The following is a 21646-nucleotide window of genomic DNA, read 5'->3' as shown; positions in this document are numbered from 1 at the left end:
GGGGGGGGGGGCTGTGTAGGGGTATGTGTATATGTAGTGTTTTACCCTTTATTATGTGGTAGTGTAGTGTAGTGTTTTTAGGGTACATTCACATGGGCGGAGGTTTACAAGGAGTTTCTCGCTGGGAGTTTGAGCTGCGACGGAAAATTTGCCGCAACTCAAAATTGCAGCAGAACTCGATGTAAACCCACCCGTGTGAATGTACCCTGTACATTCACATGGGGGGAGGGGGAAACCTCCAGCTGTTGCAAAACTACAACTCCCAGCAGGCACTGACAGACCATACATGCTGGGAGTTGTAGTTATGCAACAACTGGAGGCACATTGGTTGCGAAACACAGAGTTTGTTACTTAACTCAGTGTTTCGCAACCAGTGTGCCTCCAGCTGTTGCAAAACTAGAACTCTCAGCACGTTCAGCCTCTCAGTGCTTGTTGGGAGTTGTATTTTTGCAACAGCTGGAAGCACACTGGTTGCAAAACACTGAATTAGGTAACAAACTCGGTTTCACAACCAATGTGTCTCCAGCTGTTGTAAAACTGCAACAATCTGCATGCATTGACAGTCGAAGAGCATGCTGGGAGTTTTAGTTTTGCAACAGCTGGAGGCACACCGCTACAACTCCCAGCATGCCCTTTGGTAGTCTGTACATGCTGGGAGTTTTAGTTATGCAACAACTGGCTGCACACTTTTTCATAGAAAAAATGTGCCTACAGCTGTTGCATAACTACAACCCCCAGCATGCACAGACTACCAAAGGGCATGCTGGGAGTTTTAGTTGGAACTCCAGCTGTTGCAAAACTACGACTCCCAGCATGCCCGTTGGCTGTGCATGCTGCGAGTTGTTGCTTAGCAACAGCAGGAGGTGAACAGGCCTCACCTCCTGCTGGATCCTGCCGCCTGGACCACTGCCGCTGCTGCCGCCGATCCTGCTGCTCCTGTCACCGCCACCGATCCCAAGTGGACCCCTGCCGGACAAGGGCAGGGTAGGAGACCCCCACCGGCACCAATCTCCGCCATCTTCGCCGTCCTGATCGCCGCCCAGCAGGGTCGTGATCGGTCAGTCGTTCCGACCGATCAATCACGTGATCGTGAGGCGGCACCCGTGCCACCTCACTCCTGCTGGGTAAGGGTGAATGGGGCTGTCTCGGACAGCCCCATTCACCCTTTTTTTCCAGGTCACCGGGTCACCAGAGACCCGATTGACCCGGAAAACCCCAGGGGTTTGCACGGGGTGCCTGCTGATATATATGGGCAGTCACCCCGGTCCAGTCTAAGCCTGGCAATCGGCGGGAACTGGAATTCCCATGGGCATATTCATACGCCCTCAGTCCTTAAGGACTTTAAAACGGGGGCGCATGGATACGCCCGGCATCCTTAAGGGTCTAACAGGTGGAACAGGCAAGAGTCCAATATCATCTGGGCCTTTGGACCAGACATGATCAGGAATTTCTGGCAGGTAGACATCGGGTATAGTCTTTGTTGGGATGTCCATGCCCATCAGTGGAGGACACAAAGTTCTTCAGGTCTAAGTGGTTGGGCTAATTCAAGGTGCATCCCATTATCCTCATATTTATTGGTGGCTTTGAGTTTCAGGAGTAAATCTCAGATCCAGATTTTTGATAATTTCTATGTGAGACATGATTAGCTGGAGTCTCTCGAGTCTTTCTGTTGTCGGGGCTTCAATGTTGATTCATCCTGGAATGGTTTGGGTGTCCAGAGAGAGGTCCAGATTGTTGTTAGTCCATATTATGATGGTTTTGTGACATAATTTGCCTTGCAGTGGCCGAATCCATTCGGTAGCTGGTAGGAGGAAGTCTGGTTCTGCAGTTTCGCTTCACATGTCCGAGTTTACCAAATCTATAGCAGATGATCGTTCTGACGGGTGGTCTTCGAGGGGCATAATTGAAAGCACGGTTCCGAGCAGGGACGGTTTGGAACTGAGGGACATAATTCTGAACCGGGTATTGTGCTGTAACATTAAGTATCCTCGGTGCATCTTGACAGATTGACACATCAGAGCTCTTCTTAGTTGGTGCAACTCCAGTTTGTATTTTAAAAGCTTTGACAATGAGTAAAAGCTGTTTTGGTTCAAGTGCCACATATTCAGGCCTAGTGTCTGTAAGGCTTTTCTTGGTAGCATCATGGAGGCCAGTAACAAAGGTGCTAATGAACAGTTTCTTATGGAATTTGCTTCCTAGGTCATAACCTTGATCCTGGAACAGATCAAGTAGCCTGAAGATAAACTTTTCAGCTGATTACGGAATCAGCTGAAAAGTTTATCTTCAGACTACTTGATCCTAAGAGGCATCAGAGAAATTGGTGGAGCTTGAAGCTAGTCTGTCTTTGGCCCAGTCTTGCAGTTGTCAGCAGAATTCTATTCCAGAAGAGTATGTCTCCTCATCCACAATAGGAGAACTATCAAGTCTGGTGGAAATGATAGGCCAGAAATAGGTTGAATAGGATGAATAGGTTTGTTGAATTTGCTTGATTCTTCTGTAGAAAGGCATTGTCTGTTTCTCTGGGTCAGGGAGTTGGGTTACAAGATTATTTATTTGCCCCGGGCTAAGTGGAACATTTTTAAGAAGAGTTTCTGAAAGAGGTTTTTAAGACCCTTTATTTCCACCACTATGAGTAAGTGGCATTGGCATAGTTTGCAGTGGACTGGATTCACTGAAACTATGCAGGATATCTCTGGAATTATCAGGCTGTATGGGCAAGAGTTTAGATGGCATGGATCTGAGTAATCTATGTTGTAGGTTATCTGAATCATCATGTGGCATGGGGTGTTTACCCAAGAGGTTAGGTTTCTTGAACAAGTTGACAGCATTCACCAGAGCTTGGACTCTTTCATATATATATAAGCCTGATTTCTTGCAATTTTGTTACTGGCTTGTGATTCTTAATACTGGACACTATTGCATTTGCACAGATATCAGGAAGAAATCCAAAGAGTCCAGAACTGATGGATGGAATGGCCAGGGTGGAAATTTCTTTCTTTCCAGCAAAATCAAGAATGCAGTGTATTGCAGACTGAAGCTGCCTTATTGCTGCATCATGTTGGGCAACATGTATTATCATGTTGCAAGGCAATTTCCCAGAGCCTGAAATGGCCAGTTGGGAGGTTGAAATGGGCCCTTGTTGGAGTACCAACAGATCAGTCATGTTACATATTAGTCGCCCCTGCATGAACTAAGGCATCAGCAAGGCCATCATTATGCTGAAGATGTGAAATTGCAGGGTTAACTATAGCTTGCGCTCGCTTGGTTTCCATGGAACCCATGTCAACCCGGAGTAGGGTGTTGCTCCAGATTTTTGTTTCAAGGGCCGGTTGAAAATTTTCAGACACCATACTTGATCTAATGGTTTGGTACATGTTACTGTTAGAGGTATAGGAGGCACATGAAATTGCAACACAGTAGGTGTGATTGTATTAACAGGTGAAAGGGGTATCTTTCCTGGGGACTGATGATGATGATCATTGGTAGGAGACTGATGATGATGATCATTGATAGGAGACTGAAACTGTGCATGGGGTTCATCTTGGGCTGGAGGACTGTCTTCACTGGGTAGAGAGGTATGACTTCTTGGTGAGGCACAGCAATTATCAGCAGAATGAAATACAGAGCTTTCTGGTGAGGGCTTATCTGGGAGTGTGTGGGTTTGATTTGGGTATAGGCCAGTGATCTGGGCATTAGGTACAAAGTAACCCCCATCCTTAGTCATAACTGGAACGAGATCAAGTGCTTCAGCACTAGGATGACTGCTAGAGGAAGTTCCGTTTGGAAACCTTCCAGCAACTGGCAAGGCCTGTTTGGCTGTACTGCATGATGGCCCATTAAAGGGAGTAATTAGATTGGGTAAGCCAAGATGGCTAACAGCAGAGGAAATGGGTGAGGCAGTACTTCCTGGTACACCAAGATGGCTGACAGCACAGGAAGTTGGTATGGCAGTACTTCATGGTACTCCAAGATGGCTTACAGCATAGGAAGTGGATGCAGCAACATGGACACTACTAGAAGAAGGCAGAATTGCATATAGAGGGGTGGGTGCATTTTTTTTGGGGGGGGGGCCATTTTAGCAGTATATGGAGATTCTGTGGCAGTACATGGTGGAGCATTTACAGGTCAGGCTGAAAGCAGGTTTTGCTGACCACAATGGGGACACAACCAACAGCTAGGATCATCATCATCATTATCGAGCAGTGATACAACTTTGTAATACAGATACATAATCACATTCCTCTTCTTATCTCTTAATTCCTCCTCCCCTTATCTTTCCTTAGCAATAGCGCATGATGTACTGTGCCATGCTTGGGCAGAAGCCAACAAATCACTATCTTCTAAAATCCCTTTATGTTGCTTAAGAGCCTCAGACCATAAATCTGGGTGTAACCTGCCCCTTTCAGGCAAATTGTATATAGAAATGAATCTTTTCATTTTGTCAAGACACTTCTTTCCCTCACGGTGCATCACAATGTCACGTGGCTCTTCACACCCAGGGAGGTAGGAAGTTGAACTTTTACATGCAGAGGGCAAACGGTTCATATTTTACTCTTAAAAGTTAACCAGTGCAGGAATTGAACAGTTTCAAAGCATTTAAATTGTCAAGTAGAGCGAGGGTTGCAAATTACCATATTAGCAAGATCTCTCAGTGGACTGGCTGTACAAAAATTGGTGTTCAGCACTAAACAAAAAGAGTGTGCATTTAGTGTCAACCAAAGTGTCTATGATACCACTATTATCTTCTACTCTGATACATTACTGATACACCACAAAAGACACGAGAGACAATTTTTGCTCAAGTACAACCCAAGATATCAGTAAGCAATCCTAATTCAGAAAAAGACAATAGGCTGATCAAGCTATCAGATTAAACTCTTATACACAAAAAGACATCTGCTGTACAATCAATCAAAATCAACCAAAGTTATCAGGGACCTAGAACACAAAAATCTATGGCATTCTTAACTTCCTTGACCATATCCACTGAGTAGATCTAAAAATGTCACAAATCTAAAATTAAAATTCTAGCAAAACATTCTCTGTAGTCTAGAATGTCTTGTTAGGGTTTCCCTGCAGTTCAATAAAAAGGAATCTTATTAAACAGTGTATTTCACATTGCTTTAGATTGCCAGCTTTGTGAGCTAATAAGCTTCACATTGACCGGAGAAAAAGGGGGGTTTTGTTTTACACGTGGCTGCAAAAAAATGACAGGCAGTTCTCCTTGCTCTGTCGACTAATCTTAGATTTAACCAACTACAATCAATTACTTTCAGCTAGAACTCCCCTGCAAATTAGATCACACAGTGGAAAGATTTGCAGGGTATCTTTCCGCTGTGTGGTCTAATTTGCAGGGGAGTTCTAGCCGAAAGTGATTGATTGTAGTTGGTAAAATCTAAGATTAGTCAACAGAGCAAGGAGAACTGCCCGCTAGAGTTTGTCTTAGAGGTTCGATAAGACCATTTGTTGGGCTTCCCAGAGCCGCTCTTGATAAGCTACAGATTTATAAAGAAATCAGCAGACTTACCGCGTTCTGTAGGGTTGATCAAGCTCTCTGTTTGAGCGGCTCCAAATTCCTCTAGATGGTTAAAGCTGTTGCTCCCCCAGACTTGGCTCTTCTCTTGAGTGTGGTCCAGGGAACAGATCTGATCCTCATCACCATCCGAGTCACGGCACCAACTATCAAGGAAGGCTCGAGGAGAGGCTCTCAAGTGTGTTTGACTGTGCTGGTATGTACTGCTAAGTGTCGACACAAGAATTATACACCAAACAGGCCTGTTGGTATAAACTCTTTCTCAGCATACTCGCAGCTGCCCCAAAGGAGTTCTGTTTAATCCAGGAAGTACATTTAGTTTTTGCATTTGACAAAGAAGGAGGTTTAGTTATTACGTCAAAATCAGCATGTTACATTTTGATTGGTTGTTTGATTATTGTGTCAAGGATTGACCGAGGAGAGGCATTAAAATGTGAGTGACCACTGCTGCATATGGCTGCAGCAAGAGAATCACACCAGACAGGATGTTGGTATAATATCTCCTTTCTCTCAGCATACTCCCTAAGGAACTGCCCCAAGGAGTTCTGATTTAATCCAGGAAGTACAGTTGGTTTTTACATTGTACAAAGAAGGAAGTTTAATTATGACATCAAAATTAGCATGTTGCATTTTGATTGGTTGTTCGATTATTGTCCGTATTTATTAGCATATCTAATGTCCATTAAGTTTTTTCTTGGCCAAAGTTCATTTATGCAGCCCTCTCTCTCTAATACTGGAAAATTCCAGTTCTTTGCCCTTCTCATACAATCTGCATCTTCCTCAAATGTTTTTACTTCCAATGTCTCATCTTGGGCCTTCTGGTGTTGTTCCAAGGTTACTTGCAAACTCAGGAACATGGTGCATTGTTTAAGAGTAGGTAACAGATATATTTTTTTTCAGCATTAGAAATGACATATAAATATATAAGTATTAATATATATATTGATCGACAGTCAGAATCATTTTAATCAACTTGACAATTGCATCCATATATATTAGCATATCTAGTGTCCATTAATTTCATTGCCAAAGTTCCTCTACAGGGAATTTCCAGAGTTCTCTGTCAGTCTTATGTTTTGTCTTTCACTTCTTATCTTGGCCGTGCCAGTGTCATGACAAGGCCTCCATCATAGTCACGAGCAGATTGCAAGCTGGTTTATGGGTTAAGGGGTAGGTAAATATATTTTTCTATCAGCAATGGCATATTAGTATTAATATATTGATCAGTCATCAGAAACATAAGGGTCATCCCTATGACAACTATAACCTTAAAGTTTTGTTGCACTCCTTCCAAAATGGCTTGTCGCCACGGCTCAGGTACTCAGGACGGTTTCAACCGTATTTTTTACCTGGGGGTCAGTGACAATGTCATGGCAGATGATAGAAGTACGTCCTGGGAGATCTGAGAAACATGGGTGTTCCTACTAATTCCCTAGTCTCCTTAGTCTGTGCAGTAGAAAGGCTGTCAGCAATCTTTACTGTGGCTGCTGTTTCCCTTGCACTAGTCTGAGAGATGGGACTCTTCACCCCTAACAAACCTGGCCGGGGGCTGTCATTCCCACCAGTCTTCCTATCTTTCCAAGATTTACATGGTACATGTAAGACTCACCGCAGACGGCAGGTACCCAGGGAGTAGGTGACCTGTAATACCACGGTGGTCAAGAGCAGGTGAAGTAGTAGATCCACTGGACCTGTGTGGCAGATGACGCGGGCCGTGCCAGGGAGCGGAGTCTAAGGTGCCGCTGGTTTTCACCAGAGCCCGCCGCAAGGCGGGTCGTACTTGCTGCGGCAGGCGACACCCAGGTCACTACCCCTGGCACGAATTGACCACACAGGTGGCTAAGGAAGCGTGGTACCAAAGTAATAGGCAAGACGTAGTCGGGCAGGCTAGTGGTCAGGGCAGGTGGCACAGGAGCGTAGTCAGTAGGGTAGCAGAAGGTCAATAGGCTGGCGGCTAGAAACACGGTCGGGTCACGGAATACAGAGGTCTGGTACACAGCAAGGAACTAGAAGTACTTTCTCTAAGGCACAGGGCAAACAAAGATCCGGCAGGGGTGCTAAGGAGGAGCTAGAACTTATAAAAAAGGTGCAGGTGCAATTACTAATTACTAAGTACGGCCGCACTGGCCCTTTAAATTTCACAGCTCCGACGCGTGCTAGAAGGCCGGGGTGGGCACGTCAGAGCTGAGGAACAGAGGCCGGGAACGGAGGTGAGTGACAGGCTGGGACCCACATGCGGGCACGTCCCGCGATGCGAATCCCAGCCCCGCCGGGGGCCGGGACACGGGGGAAGATGCGCTCACGGACGGAATGTCTGGCCGGAGCACCGCTTGTTACAGTAAACCCCCCCCTTTGGTCTCCCCCCTCTTCTTGTGGGACAAAAAATTTTTGAGGAGAATGTGGTCCAAGATGTTTTCCTCAGGTTCCCAGGACCAAAACCCCTCCAGTCAACAAAAAAAAATTGTTTTGCTACGTACAATTTTAGAGGCCAGGATTTCTTCAACTTGGAAAATATCAGAGGAACCGGAGACAGGAGTTGGAGCAGAATTTTTTCTTTGAGAATAAAGGTTGATAACCAGAGGTTTGAGGAGAGAAACATGAAATGAGTTAGGAATGCGTAAAGAAGGTGGCAAGGGGAGTTTGTATGAAACTGGATTGATTTTTTGTAATACCTCGAATGGACCCAGGAAACGAGGACCAAGTTTGTAACTTGGGATTTTAAACCGGATGAATTTAGAAGATAACCAAAGTTTATCACCAGGAGAGAAGGATGGAGGAGATCTTTTTTTTGTCTGCCTGAGTCTTCATTCGGGAGGATGCCAGAGATAAAGATTGCCGAGTCTGTTGCCAAATGGAGGAGAAATCTCTGACAAGTTCATCTACAGCAGGGAGACTGGAAGAGACTGGGACCGGAAGAGGAGACCTAGGATGATGACCAAAAACAATAAAAAATGGAGATGTCTTTGTGGACTTCTGATTGTAGGAAAATTTGGCCGAGGGAAGAAGATCTACCCAGTCGTCCTGACGGGCAGACACAAAATGGTGTAAATAAGTCTCCAAAATTTGATTTATCCTTCCCACCTGACCATTGGACTGGGGGTGGTAGGCAGAGGAGAAATCCAAACTGATGCCAAGATAGGAACAGAGGGCTCGCCAGAATTTGGACACAAACTGCACTCCGCGGTCCGAGACGATGTTTTCTGGAAGACCATGAAGACGGAAGATATGAAGTAAGAAGTGCTTGGCCAGTTGTGGAGCAGATGGGAGTCCGGGAAGAGGAATGAAATGAGCCATTTTAGAAAACCAGTCTACCACAACCCAGGTGACTGTGTTATTGTGTGATGATGGAAGGTAGGTAATAAAATCCATAGCAATGTGAGTCCATGGAATCTCAGGGATGGACAACGGCTGCAAAAGTCCCGCGGGAGGTCTTGTCTCGAGCACAAGTGGTACAGGAACACACAAATGCAGAGACATCGTGTCGGGAGATAAGTGTCTTGCGTATTCCAGGATGGCCAGCCAATAAGGAAGAATAACCCAGAACTTTGCGTCTCAATCTGACTGGTACAAAAGATTTACCAGCAGGTTGCTGTAGAAGATCGACTGGGGCTGCAGAAATCAGATGATCAGGAGGGATAACGCCCTTCTTGGTGAGAGCTACGATTGGAGCAACCACAGAAGAAAAAAGTGGGATGAACTGGTGGTAGTAGTTTGCAAATCCCAGGAAACGTTGAATAGCCCGCAGACCGGTAGGGCGAGGCCAATCCAAAACCGCAGACAATTTTATTGGATCCATTTGTAGTCCTTCATGAGAGACAATGTATCCTAGAAAAGGAAGACTGGATTTTTCAAAAAGGCATTTCTCCAGTTTGGCATAGAGAAGATTCCTCCGTAGGCATCGTAGGACCATATACGATGCTCTTCCAAGTTGGAAGAATAAATCAGTATGTCATCCAGATAAACGACTACACAGGTATAGAGAAGGTCACGGAAGATATCATTGGCGAATTCTTGGAAAACAGCTGCAGCATTGCAAAGGCCAAAAGGCATCACTAGGTACTCAAAATGTCCATCGCGGGTGTTGAAAGCCGTTTTCCATTCGTCTCCCTCTCGAATTCGAATCAGGTTGTAGGCACCACGTAAATCCAGTTTGGAGAAGACTTTGGCCCCCTCAAGACGATCAAAAAGTTCTGAGATCAGAGGAAGAGGATAACGATTCTTGACCGTGATCTTGTTCAGACCTCCTGCATGGCTTGAGTCTCTGGGACAGATAAAGGATAGATTGTACCCAGAGGTGGCATAGTCCCAGGCAGTGAATCAATCGGGCAGTCGTAAGGACGATGTGGAGGCAAAGTCTCTGCCTGTCTTTCACAGAAGACATCAGAGAAATCTTGATAAGGCATAAGCAGACTTGGCATGGGAGAAATTGCAGAAAGAATTTTAGGCTGGACTGACTCTAGACAACGATTATGGCAGCATTGTCCCCAGCGAGTTACCTCTCCTGGAGTTGGAGCCAAGGAAGACCGAGAAGTATCTGGGAAGTACAATGTGGTAGCACAAATAATTCAATTATCTCCTTATGTGAGACCCCCACTTGCAGAAGGAGAGACTCCGTGCAATATAGTACTCTACAGTCCAGATTTTGTCCTGTGACAGAAGAGATGAACAGAGGCTTGGCAAGGTGACTCACTGGAAGGCGATGTTCATGCACGAGTGAGGCATCAATAAAATTGCCAGCAGAACCAGAGTCCAAAAATGCAATAACGATGAAAGAAGTCTGAGCAGAAGTGTGTACTTTTATGGAAAGAGACGGTGCACACACCCAAAGAAGTCCCTCCTACACATCCTGAGTTTGGACATTTTCCTGGATTCTGAGAACGGCAGGGCAGTCTTTGAGGAAATGCTCCGGACTGGCACAGTATAGGCACAAATTCTTGCTGCGACGTCGGAATCTTTCCTCCTGGGTGAGGCGAGTATGATCCTCTGGCATAGCCTTTTCAGAAAATCCACTTTCTTTTTGGAGCTCCTCCTGTCTTTTGGACAAACGTACATCAATTTGTGCAGCCAAATTGATCAGCTCACACAGGTTAGACGGAAGATCTCGAGCAGTAAGAGCGTCCTTTATGCTACCAGAAAGTCTTCTTTTAAATATAGCACACAAGGCCTCGTTGTTCCATGCCAATTCAGAAGCAAGGATACGAAACTGGACTGCATAGTCTGCCACAGAAGAAGTCCCTTGACTCAGGTTAAGAAGCGCAGACTCGCTTCTTAACACTGTGGAATTCAGCCAGGAAAGCCGTGAGGTTTAAGGTAATTGGATTGCTACGATCCCAGAGCGGAGTTGCCCAGGCCCTTCCCAGACAAGAGACTGATCACAAAGGCCACCATAGCACGCTCCATAGGAAACTGATCCGCCATGAGCTCCAAGTGCAAGGAGCACTGCATCACAAAGCCTCTACATTGCTTAGAATCTCCGTCAAACTTCGTGGGAAGGGGAAGACTAAGCTTTGAAGCTGAAGGAACTGAAGGGACCGGTAGAGACTGCTGCTGCATAGACAGAAGTAACTGCGCCATGGCGGATAGTTGATTTAATTGCTGCGACTGACGGACCACTCCAGAGGAGAGATCCGAATCCTCAGGCAGGGGTACCTCAGCGGAATCCATGGCCAGATCTTACTGTAAGACTCACCGCAGACGGCAGGTACCCAGGGAGTAGATGACCCATAATACCACGCTAGTCTAAGGTGCCGCTGAGTCCGCCACAAGGCAGGCTGGACTTGCTGCGGCAGGCGACACCCTGGTCGCTACCCCTGGCACGACTCAACTACACAGGTGGCTGAGGTGAAGCGTGCTACCAAAGGAATAGGCAAGATGTTGGCGGGCAGACAAGAGGTCAGGGCAGGCAGCACAGGAGGGTAGTCAGTAGGGTAGCAGAAGGTCAATAGGCTGGTACACGGCAAGGAAATAACTAGAAGTGCTTTCTCTAAGGCGCAGGGTAAACAAAGATCTGGCAGGGGTGATAAGGAGGAGCTAGAACTTATAAAAAAAAGGTGCAGGTGCAATTGCTAATTACAGGTGCACTGGCCCTTTAAATTTCACAGCTCCGGCGGGGGCGTGCGCGTCGGAGCTGAGGGACAGAGGCCAGGGACGGAGGTGAGTGACGTGCTGGGACTCGCATGCGGGAAATTCCCGCCATACGAATCCCAGCCCCGCCGGGGGCTAGGTCACGGGGGGAAGATGCGCTCACGGCCGGAATGTCCGGCCGAAGTGCCACTTGTGACAGTACACTTGCTTCAGCTTTCTTCGCCCGGGCTGGTGTACCCTGTATGTCACTTCCCCTCCCTTTTCAATCACTTCGTAGGGATCCTGCCACCTAGCAAGGAACTTACTACCACCTGTTGGTACCAGAACCCGATCTCCCAGGTAAAAATTCCGTACCCAGGCCTGGCGATTACAAACTCTGCTCTGAGCTGCCTCCACATGTTCTCTAACCAAGGGCAACATTGTTTCCCTCCATTGCTCCTCCATATCTACCATCATTGGGGACACCCCTGCCTCACAGGACTGGGGAACTCTTGACTGGGACCACAAGGACACAAATCTTGGAATGTCTCTCCGAATAATATAGGGGAGTTTTGTAGCCATGGCCATCTCATGTATCCATTGTCCGGTTGGGGTCGTCACAGTCACCAGGGCAGTGGGGCGGTCTCTTAGGTCCCCCATGTATGCATAACACCCCCACTTGCTATCCTGTGTAGTCTATGTGGAATACCAGCTCTGACCTCACCAGGTTCACCATGCTCCCCGAATCCAGCAATGCCTTCACTTCTCGCCCTCCCAATACCACCCTGTGCAGGTGTCCCGAATCTCCTGCTTTTGGAATGCCTGCGGCACATAGTCTCCAGGCATAGCTTAAATCCATAGCTTCCCCCAGATGGGGACAATTGACCCTGATATTTCCCTGCTCCTGACACCCCAACACAGCAACAGGGTGGGGACTTTAGGGTACACTTCCTGGGGAACCCTTGGGACCAGCGACCTCTTTGGTAAGGGTGGGGACCTCCAGGGTTTCAGTACCTCCTCTCTCAACCTGGTAGTGTCGTCATACCTCTCTACCATGTCCACCATATCGTGGGCATTGCTAGGGGACGCCTGACTGACCCAGCTCTGAAGGGGGGTAGGCAAAGCCCTCCAGAACATGTCGGCCATGAGTCGATCAAGCATGGCAGAGGGGGACAGAACCTTTGGCTGTAGCCACTTCTGGAGCTGCTGCAACAAGTCATAATATTGAGGCAGGGCCGGCTCAGCTGGCTTATATCCCCACTCCCTCACAGGCTAGGCCCAGACCCACACAGTAACCCCCAGACTAGCCAGTATCTCACCCTTCACCGTATCATAGTCTGCCGCTTGGTCATCCGGCAAATCAAAGTAGGCCTGCTGGGATTCAGACATCAGGAAGGGGGACACTACCTCAGCCCACTGGTCGCGGTGTAACCTCTCCCATTCTCTCGAAGACTGCCAAATAGGTCTCAACATCGTCTGCAGCTGTCATCTTTGGCATTGCCATCCGTACAGACTTCCAGGCATCAGGGGTAGTGCGGGTCGTGACTACTGCTGCAGAAGTAGCTGGTTGGTCTCCTGCTCGCTCTTGGGGAAATCCTGCTGGATTCTTTGTTCCTGCATTGTGCTTCTTGTTCAGCAATGCACCTCCACTACAGGCTTTTCAATGTATCTCGTCCTGTGTGTCATCCTCCGCTTTCATTGTGGCTTAGTTACGTATGTGCCGGCATTCCTTCCTTTCCTGCTTATTGTCCTGCTGGATTCTGTTGGTTTCCCGCTGGTGCGCCATGGCCTCCTGGTGTTGTGCCATGGTCTACTGTTGTGCTTGTTGCTGGGCTTGAAAAGCTTCTGTAACTGTTCCAAGAGTGCTGGAGTGGTTGCTAGGGGCAGCACAGTGAAATCAGCATTGGAGCTACAGTACGCTGCTCCCAAGAGCTGCTGGAGTAGTTGCTAGAGGCCACGCCGTGAGGTCAGCATTGGAGATGCAGTATGCTGCTGGCAAGAGTCGCTGGAGTCGGTACTAGCGGCAATGCCGTGAGGTCAGCATTGGAGTTGCCGTGCTGTTGCTAAGAGCCACTGGAGTCTTTGCTAGGGGCAACACCATAAGTTGCTTTGGAGTTGCCATGCTGTTGCCAAGTGCTGCTGGAGTGGTTGCTAGGGGCAATGCAGCTAGGTGCAGCACACTGTTGATTAAGGACTAAGCCTGGGATAACCCGTTGGAGAAGTTGCTAGGGGCAATGGTCCTGCCATCAAGTCTTGCCACAACGGAGGAGTTTTACTAGAAAATGCGAGAGGTAGCGGGATCGATGCCCGCATCCTCCACCAAATGTGATGACTTGCTCTTGCATTGAGGTGCAGTTATCAGTATAGAGGTACGGAGACAGCGTTTTTAAAGCAAAGTCCAGTGTTTGATTCACACTCCAATAAACTGCAAATCTCCAGCTGGTAAAACAGCCTCACTATAAGGCCAGCAAAAGTCGGCCTGGATTGTGGGGAATGATCCTTACTCTACTCTTGGTTATTCCCAGTAAAGCCGTCCCATGTTAGCCTTCCAGTTATACTAAAATCACATCATCACGCTGCACCACAGCACTAACACTGGAAAACTATTCGGCTTTACACCACCAAGACCAGGAGCCTTATATCATCCTTTAATCACCATCCCTTTCACCTTATCTCACAAGCTAAACTTAGACTTCACAAAATTGCTTCAAACAGCCTGGCCGTAATGAGAGCCTTCGAGTCAGATGATCATGCACCTGGATTCAAGGACATTAACCTGGGACTGGACAGTCCACCTGTGCAGAGGAGCTTGTGCCTCAGGTGAGAAATCTCATGCGACTCCTTCGGTTTTCAAATGAGTTGTGTAGACAAGCCATTTACAAAATGCGGTATCCTATCAGTGGTGAACACCCTTTTGATCCGCTGGCATTTGTACCGCCCATCACCATACAAGGTAGATCCCTACTGAGACAGCTTTCTGAAACTGTCAAGGATTGGGATACCCCATTTTCTTCTGATAAAGAGCAAAAATGGGAAGCCTGAAAACAATGTTTGTGTGCTTTGGATGAGATCCACATCCCGAGATGCTATGTCACAACCTCATTTACCTCTAGCATAAAGAAGGAACTTCACATGTTCTCAGACACCTCCACTGAAGCCAACGCCGCAGTTGCTGCTGCTCTGAAGGTGACAGAACCCAACAATCAAAGTCAAGTTGGATTTGTCTTTGGTAGGGCTAAGTTAGCCCCCAAGCCTGATCATGTTATTCCCAGACGTGAACTCTGTGGGACTGTGTTAGCAGTGGAGATTACAGACTTCATAAAACAAGAACTGGCTGTCGACATAGGAGAGGTTCAGTATTACACGGACAGTAAGGATGTTTTAGGTTAAATCTATAATCGGACTAAACCATTTTATGTGTACGTCAGTAACCGCATAGATCGATTGATCAGGATCTCACGCAGCATCTTTAATTCTATGTTAATGGATGTCAATTCTTCAAGACTCACACATGAGACTCCAGTCACCCTTCTGGCTGAAGTTTCAGCCATAGTCAATTCAAGACCTTTTGTGTCAGTGCCTATGCATCCTGAAACACCAGCCATACTCACTCTGGCTATTCTCCTTACCAAAAAAACTGAGAATATGCTAATACCTAGTGGAGAATTTACTTATGCAAACATCTACCAGGAACACTGGAAACGTGTACAATACATAGCGGATTACTTCTGGAACAGGTGGCGAAAGGAGTATCTTCAGGGAAGAAGAAAATGGCAAACCCACAAACCAAACTTGAAGGAAGGAGACCTCATGTTGATGAAGGAGCAACAAACCTAACGCATTGACTGGTCTATGGGACTAATTACAAAGGTTTTTCCTAGAAAAGGTGGCAGTGTCCAGAAGGTGGAGTTGAAGATTTTCAGAAAGGGTGAGCCTAAAACGTTCGCAAGGCCAATAACAAACTCATTCTGATACTACCCATCAAGAACATTCCTGCAGGATGAACAGGACTGAACTTGAATTTCCTGGATCTTCTCCATTCCAAGTTTAAAAACAAGACAATGTTGTAGTGTTTCTTATTACATTCTAACATGTCTTTTTGTTACAGGTTTGTTCTATATATTTTTTGGACACTAGTCATAGTGAAATTCTCACAGGGAATTTCAGACGGGAGGTATGCTGTTCTCTGTGCTGTTCTCATATTTATCTAACCCCTTAAGGACTCAGCGTTTTTCAGTTTTTACATTTTCGTTTTTCCTCCTTACCTTTTAAAAATCATAACCCTTCCAATTTTCCACCTAAAAATCCATATGATGGCTTATTTTTTGCACCACCAATTCTAATTTGTAATGACATTAGTCATTTTACCCAAAAATCTATGGCAAAACAAAAAGGAAAATCATTGTGTGACAAAATTGAAGAAAAAAACGCTATTTTGCAACTAAAATATATTGAGTTTAGGAATAAGTTAAGCAATAAAATATCTGTTAATGTAATCCATGTACTCAGAAGAACATAAACCACCCATATCAAAAGTTTAAATGTCTTAACAGCAATACATAGATTCCTATATAATTATTACACTCATTCACATGCCCCAGGTGGAGGGAGAAAAAAAATTCCAGATAATACTGAATCTTAATAAAATGTACAGTATATGGCTTTTCTTTTTTTACTTCTCGTCTCTATACTTTCTGCATCAGTGGGTAAGTTTACATGAAACATATTACTTCAAAAAAAAAAATTCAGAAATTATTCCCTTACATTTGAATGTGTTTTTTTCTGCAATCCCTATTTAAGTGAAATGGATTTAGCCAACTGAAAATGTTCTGCAGTAGAAACTTGCCATCTTTGATTATACCCTAATGTCTCATGCACTCTATATCATAAATTTACTACCTGAGCTGGGCTTTAAGTTTTTATGTAGTATTTTTGTAGAATCTTCCAATGGCGGACACTAAAGAGGATAAAAAAACTGTCTACTATTGAGATATGTCCCCTATTGGGGGAAAGAAAGGCTCAACATTTTTTCTAAATGAACAAAGGCTGCACTGTACTCACTCCAGAGTGTAATAACCCCTAAAACATGATAAACAGCAATATTACAGTAGAATCTCCCAGTGCAGTTTAGTCACCCCCATCACCCCCCTGTACCATTTCACCCTGCCCCGGCCATTTTATTCACCTTCTTGATCCCTTCAATGCCACTTCATTTCTCCCCCAATTGAAGCCCCTGTGCCACCTTATTGCCCCTGTGCCAAATCATCCCCCTTACCCAATGAGCCACATAATTTCCTCTTGATCATCCATGCCATTTCATTACCCCTTTATAACCCTCTGAACAAATTCATCACCCCCTCTGTATACCATTTCATTCCCCCCTTTATGTCTTGTGCCATTTAATTCTCCTGTGTCCCTGTATTCCCCCTGTGCCATGTACTCATCTTCTGAATCAGGAAAATGTCTTGTAAGAACAACAAGGGGAGGAGGGAATGGGAAAAGTGATGTGGCACAAGGGGTATGGTGAGATGATTTGGCACAGGGCCCAGGGGGAATGAAGTCGCACAGGGGGATAAAGGGGGGAATGAAATGGAACAGGTGGGATAAAGGGGGGAAAGAAATGGCACAGGGAGTGGTAAAGAGGGGGTGATGAATTTGCACATAAGGTAATAAAGAGGCAATGGCACAGGGGAAATGATGTGTCACAGTGGGTAATAAGGGGGAATAAAGTAGCACAGGGGGGAAGGGGATGAATGATGTGGCGGGTGGATGTACAAAAGCAGGAGATCAATTTTAAACAGTGGTCTTCTGTTTCTGTGCTGTTGCTGCTTCAGGGGGGTGCAGTGGGGGCCAGGGCCCCTTACTGGGATATTAGTTGTACCCCCCGATGGTGGCCCTGTGTACAAGGTAGCACTGGCACATAAGCCTGGTTGTCCTCTATTGGGAGTGTTTTGTCCCCTGTTGGGTGTGTCCATGTCCCCTATTGGGAGTATCTCCTATTCGAAGGGTGCAAATACATTAAATCCTATGGCTCTCTGCCAGGGAATTAAAAAAAACTGTCCCCTATTGGGAGGTGTCTGCTAAGCGAGATTTTATTGTATTACTTCACTAACTTAGATTTTGCATTTACCGAACTGATGTAATAAAAAGGGTATGAATAGATATCATAATGACCCAGAGAAGTATCTATAAAATGCTTTGTATTAAAGAAGGCAATTATGCATGTTGAATGGAAGTGCTATTAGAGTGTGTTATGGACATGTTATAGCACAGTTTCTTTGTTTTAAAGTACTGTTAACAATTTCAGAATTTGTTCCCAATGATATATATATATATATATATATATATATATATATATATAAAATAAAATAATGATCTAACATAAACTTTTATATCATGCAGAGGCTTGAATGTGAAGCTACTGATCAACATTGAAGGAAGGAGCTCAGACGTGGTGATGTGCTAGGAAATGCCCAGTTCCACTGTAATGGCAATAGGAGCTCTTTCAAGCTCACTTCTTGTAACATGTTGCCTGATGGTTGCCCTTTGCAACCCTACTTTACGTGTCCAAAATCTTACACAAGTACCAAGTCATGAACAAGTGACAAAAAGTCAAGAAAAAAGGGACCATACAACTCAGAATAATCAGAACCAAACAAATTGGGGTTCAATTTTTGAGAACAGAATAGTAAAAGATGAATTTATGAAAGACTGGAAAAATACAGCTAACAAAATTATTATAAACAGTGATTTTTTGACTGGACAAAAACAGATTTTGACTACTCAAACTATAAATACCAAATCAAGGACTGTTACACAAATGAAATCAGATGTTGTGCACGACCAGACCTTAGAGGAAACATCCCTTCTTGATATAGAAACAAAACAAGAGACTCCAGAGGAATATGCCTACCCAGATTATCGGGGAAAAGGTTGCGTGGATGAAAGTGGTTTTGTATATGCTATTGGGGAAAAGTTTACACCTGGCCCTTCAGCTTGCCCTTGTCGATGCACAGAGGAGGGGCCTCTTTGCATTCAACCAGAGTGCCCAAGGCTGCACCCACGTTGTATTCAAGTTGACAACAGTCAGTGCTGCCCTCAATGTAAAGAAAAGAAGAATTATTGTGAATTTCGTGGAAAAACCTATCAGTCCTTAGAAGAATTTATGGTAAGTCATATTGCTTAAAAAAGTTTAATGCTATAGTTGTATAACTAAATTACATGATATAGTATTGTTGAGGGATAGGCTGTTATATAGCTTCTTATAAAGTTTGTTTTCATTTCTAACGTTGCCTTATAATATCATACCTTAACCCCCTGGGGACGAAGCCTTTTTTGCACTTTAATTTCTTCCTCCTCCCCTTCTAAAAATCATAACGCTTTCAATTTTCCAGCTACAGACCCATATAAGGGCTTGTTTTTTTTACATCACCAATTCTTCTTTGTAATAACAGCACTTATTTTATAACATAATCTGTGATACAATAAAAAACTCTAGGTTTTTATTTTATTTTACTACTTTAACCCCTGAAGGACTCAGACCATTTTCAACTTAAGTACTCAAAACAATCTTCGTTTTTGCACTTTCATTTTTTCCTCCTCATCTTCTAAAAATCATAACACATTCAATTTTGCACCTATGGACCCACATAAGGGCTTGTTTTTTTGGGTCACCAATTGTACTTTGTAATGACATTACTTATTTTATAACATAATCTGCGGCAAAACAAAAAAAAATATTTGTGGCGTGAAATGAAAAAAAACTAAATTTTGCTAATTTTTAGGGCTTCTGTTTCAATGCAGTGCACTTTTTGGTAAAAATCACTCCTTATCTATATTCTGTAGGTCCATACGATTACAAGGATACCCAATTTTTGTTTTGATACCCAGGTTTTATTTATTTTACTACTTTAAAAAAATTATCACTACATGCACCAAAATTACTCTGTTTAAAATTGTCATCTTCTGATCTCTATGACTTTTATTTTTTCCGCGTATGAGGCTATGTGAGGTTATTTTTTCCACCATGGTATGTCGTTTTTATCAGTACCATTTTTGTTCTGATACTTGTAATATATGAAACAAAAGAAAAAATACACAAAAGCGCAATCATGCCGTTATTCCTTTAAATAAGGGGTTGCCACTAGCAACGATAAGGTTATGCTAACCTGATGGTGTTATGTTAAGAGCAAAACACCTATTGAAGCTTGAATACCCAATTCCTGGGTGAATAGCTGGGGTGCTGCCTGAATCGCACCCATCGCTGGAGTCCTCAGGAAGGTCAGGAGTAAAGATGAGCGAACTTTTCAAAAATTTGATTCGGCCGATTCGACCTGAATTTTCCGAAAAAGTTTGTTTCGATCCAAATTTATTTGCGGTGAATCTATATAAAAAAAATGCTATTTCTAGCCTACAGAGAGCCTCAATAGGGGTATAGAACACTTTGCTGTGTTCTAAAACGCATATGGAGTGTGCTGGGGTAGTGAAATAATACTGTTATTCAGACTAACATGCAGATTACCAGCATCGCTTTTAGAATCACTGCCGCAGAGCGGCACAATGACTGAGCCTGGAGGTGGCATCAGTATGAGGAGACCATATAGTGGCTGAATGACACAGCGTGGAGGTGTTGGCAGCTTGAGGAGACCACATAGTGGCTGAATGACACAGCGTGGAGGTGTTGGCAGCATGAGGAGATCGTATAGTGGCTGAATGACACAGCGTGGAGGTGTTGGCAGCATGAGGAGACCATATAATGGCTGAATGACACAGCTTGAATGAGGCTGAAGCATGAGGAGACCATATAGTGGCTGAATGACACAGCGTCAGGGCCGGCCTTAGGGGTGTGCGAGCTGTGCGGCAACAGGGGTGTCGGGCGGCCGACACAGCTCGCACCAAGTATATATAATTTGTATTGCCTTACGCCCAGGATTTAGCCCTGCTTCGGGCAAGCAGCGCTAAATGCTGGTGTAATGAAGAAAACTGTGCACTGTATGCGGAATGTGACCCTCCGCACAGGGACACAGTTTTCTGCTTTGCAGGCCGCTCCCCCTCATTACATTCCCACTACCCTCCCTCAACTGTGTCCCTATGCAGAGGGTCACATTCCACTTCAGGGCACAGTTTTCTTCATTACCCCGGAAGGCTTCACTTACCCCGCCCTCCTCCGCGTCTCTGGTTGGCTGGCCGGGTCGAGTCTGAAGAGGGACGTCGCGCATGTGACGTCCCTCCGCAGACCCGCACAGGACGTCAGTGACGTCACTCGTCAGGCCGCCGCCGAAGATAAGCGCATGACAGGTAAGGTTGTCTATGTGTATGTGTGCATGTGTGCCTGTCCGTCTGTGGGTGTGTGTGCATGTGTGGTTGTCTGTGTGTGTGTGTGTGTGTGCATGTGTGGTTGCCTGTTTGGGTGTGTGTGTGTGTGTGTGTGTGTGTGAGTCGGGGGGAGGGATGGGGGAAGGACAATGCTAGCTAATTTGAGGAACCTGCTACTACCTAATGTGGGGAACCTGCTACTACCTGATGTGGGGAACCTGCTTCTTCCTAATGTGGGACTATACTGCACCTAATGTGGGGAACTATACTGCACCTAATGTGGGGGAGCTATACTGCAACTAATGTGGGGAATTATACTGCACCTAATGTGGGGAATTATACTGCACCTAATGTGGGGAACTATACTGCACCTAATGTGGGGAACTATACTGCACCTAATGTGGGGAACTATACTGCACCTAATGTGGGGGAACTGTACTGCACCTAATGTGGGGAACTATACTGCCAACCTAATGTGGAGAGCTATACTTCCAACCTAATGTGGAGAGCTATACTGCACCTAATGTGGAGAACTATACTGCACCTAATGTGGGGGAACTATACTGCACCTAATGTGGGGGAACTATACTGCACCTAATGTGGAGAACTATACTGCACCTAATGGGGAGAACTATTCTGCACCTAATGTGGGGGGGAGCTATACTGCCAACCTAATGTGGAGAGCTATACTGCACCTAATGTGGAGAACTATACTGCACCTAATGTGGGGAACTA

At 45.3% G+C, this 21646-nt stretch overlaps 1 protein-coding gene across 9 annotated transcripts in view; it reads left to right on the top strand.

The window, feature by feature from the left end:
• The window catches only part of VWC2 (von Willebrand factor C domain containing 2), an 865269-nt gene that overhangs the window by 476732 nt on the left and 366891 nt on the right, over positions 1-21646 (top strand). For all 9 annotated transcript variants that reach the window (XM_056520240.1, XM_056520242.1, XM_056520234.1 and 6 more), the window contains one exon: positions 17999-18764. In XM_056520240.1, coding sequence (XP_056376215.1) covers positions 18066-18764 — 699 coding nt within the window. In that variant the 5' untranslated portion in view covers positions 17999-18065. The remainder of the gene's footprint in view (positions 1-17998; positions 18765-21646) is intronic.

The sequence above is a fragment of the Hyla sarda genome, chromosome 5 (genome assembly GCF_029499605.1).
Source record: "Hyla sarda isolate aHylSar1 chromosome 5, aHylSar1.hap1, whole genome shotgun sequence".
NCBI classification, from domain to species: Eukaryota; Metazoa; Chordata; class Amphibia; order Anura; family Hylidae; genus Hyla; species Hyla sarda.
The sequence above is the reverse complement of the archived record's forward strand: the minus strand, read 5'-3'. Positions and strand labels throughout refer to the sequence as shown.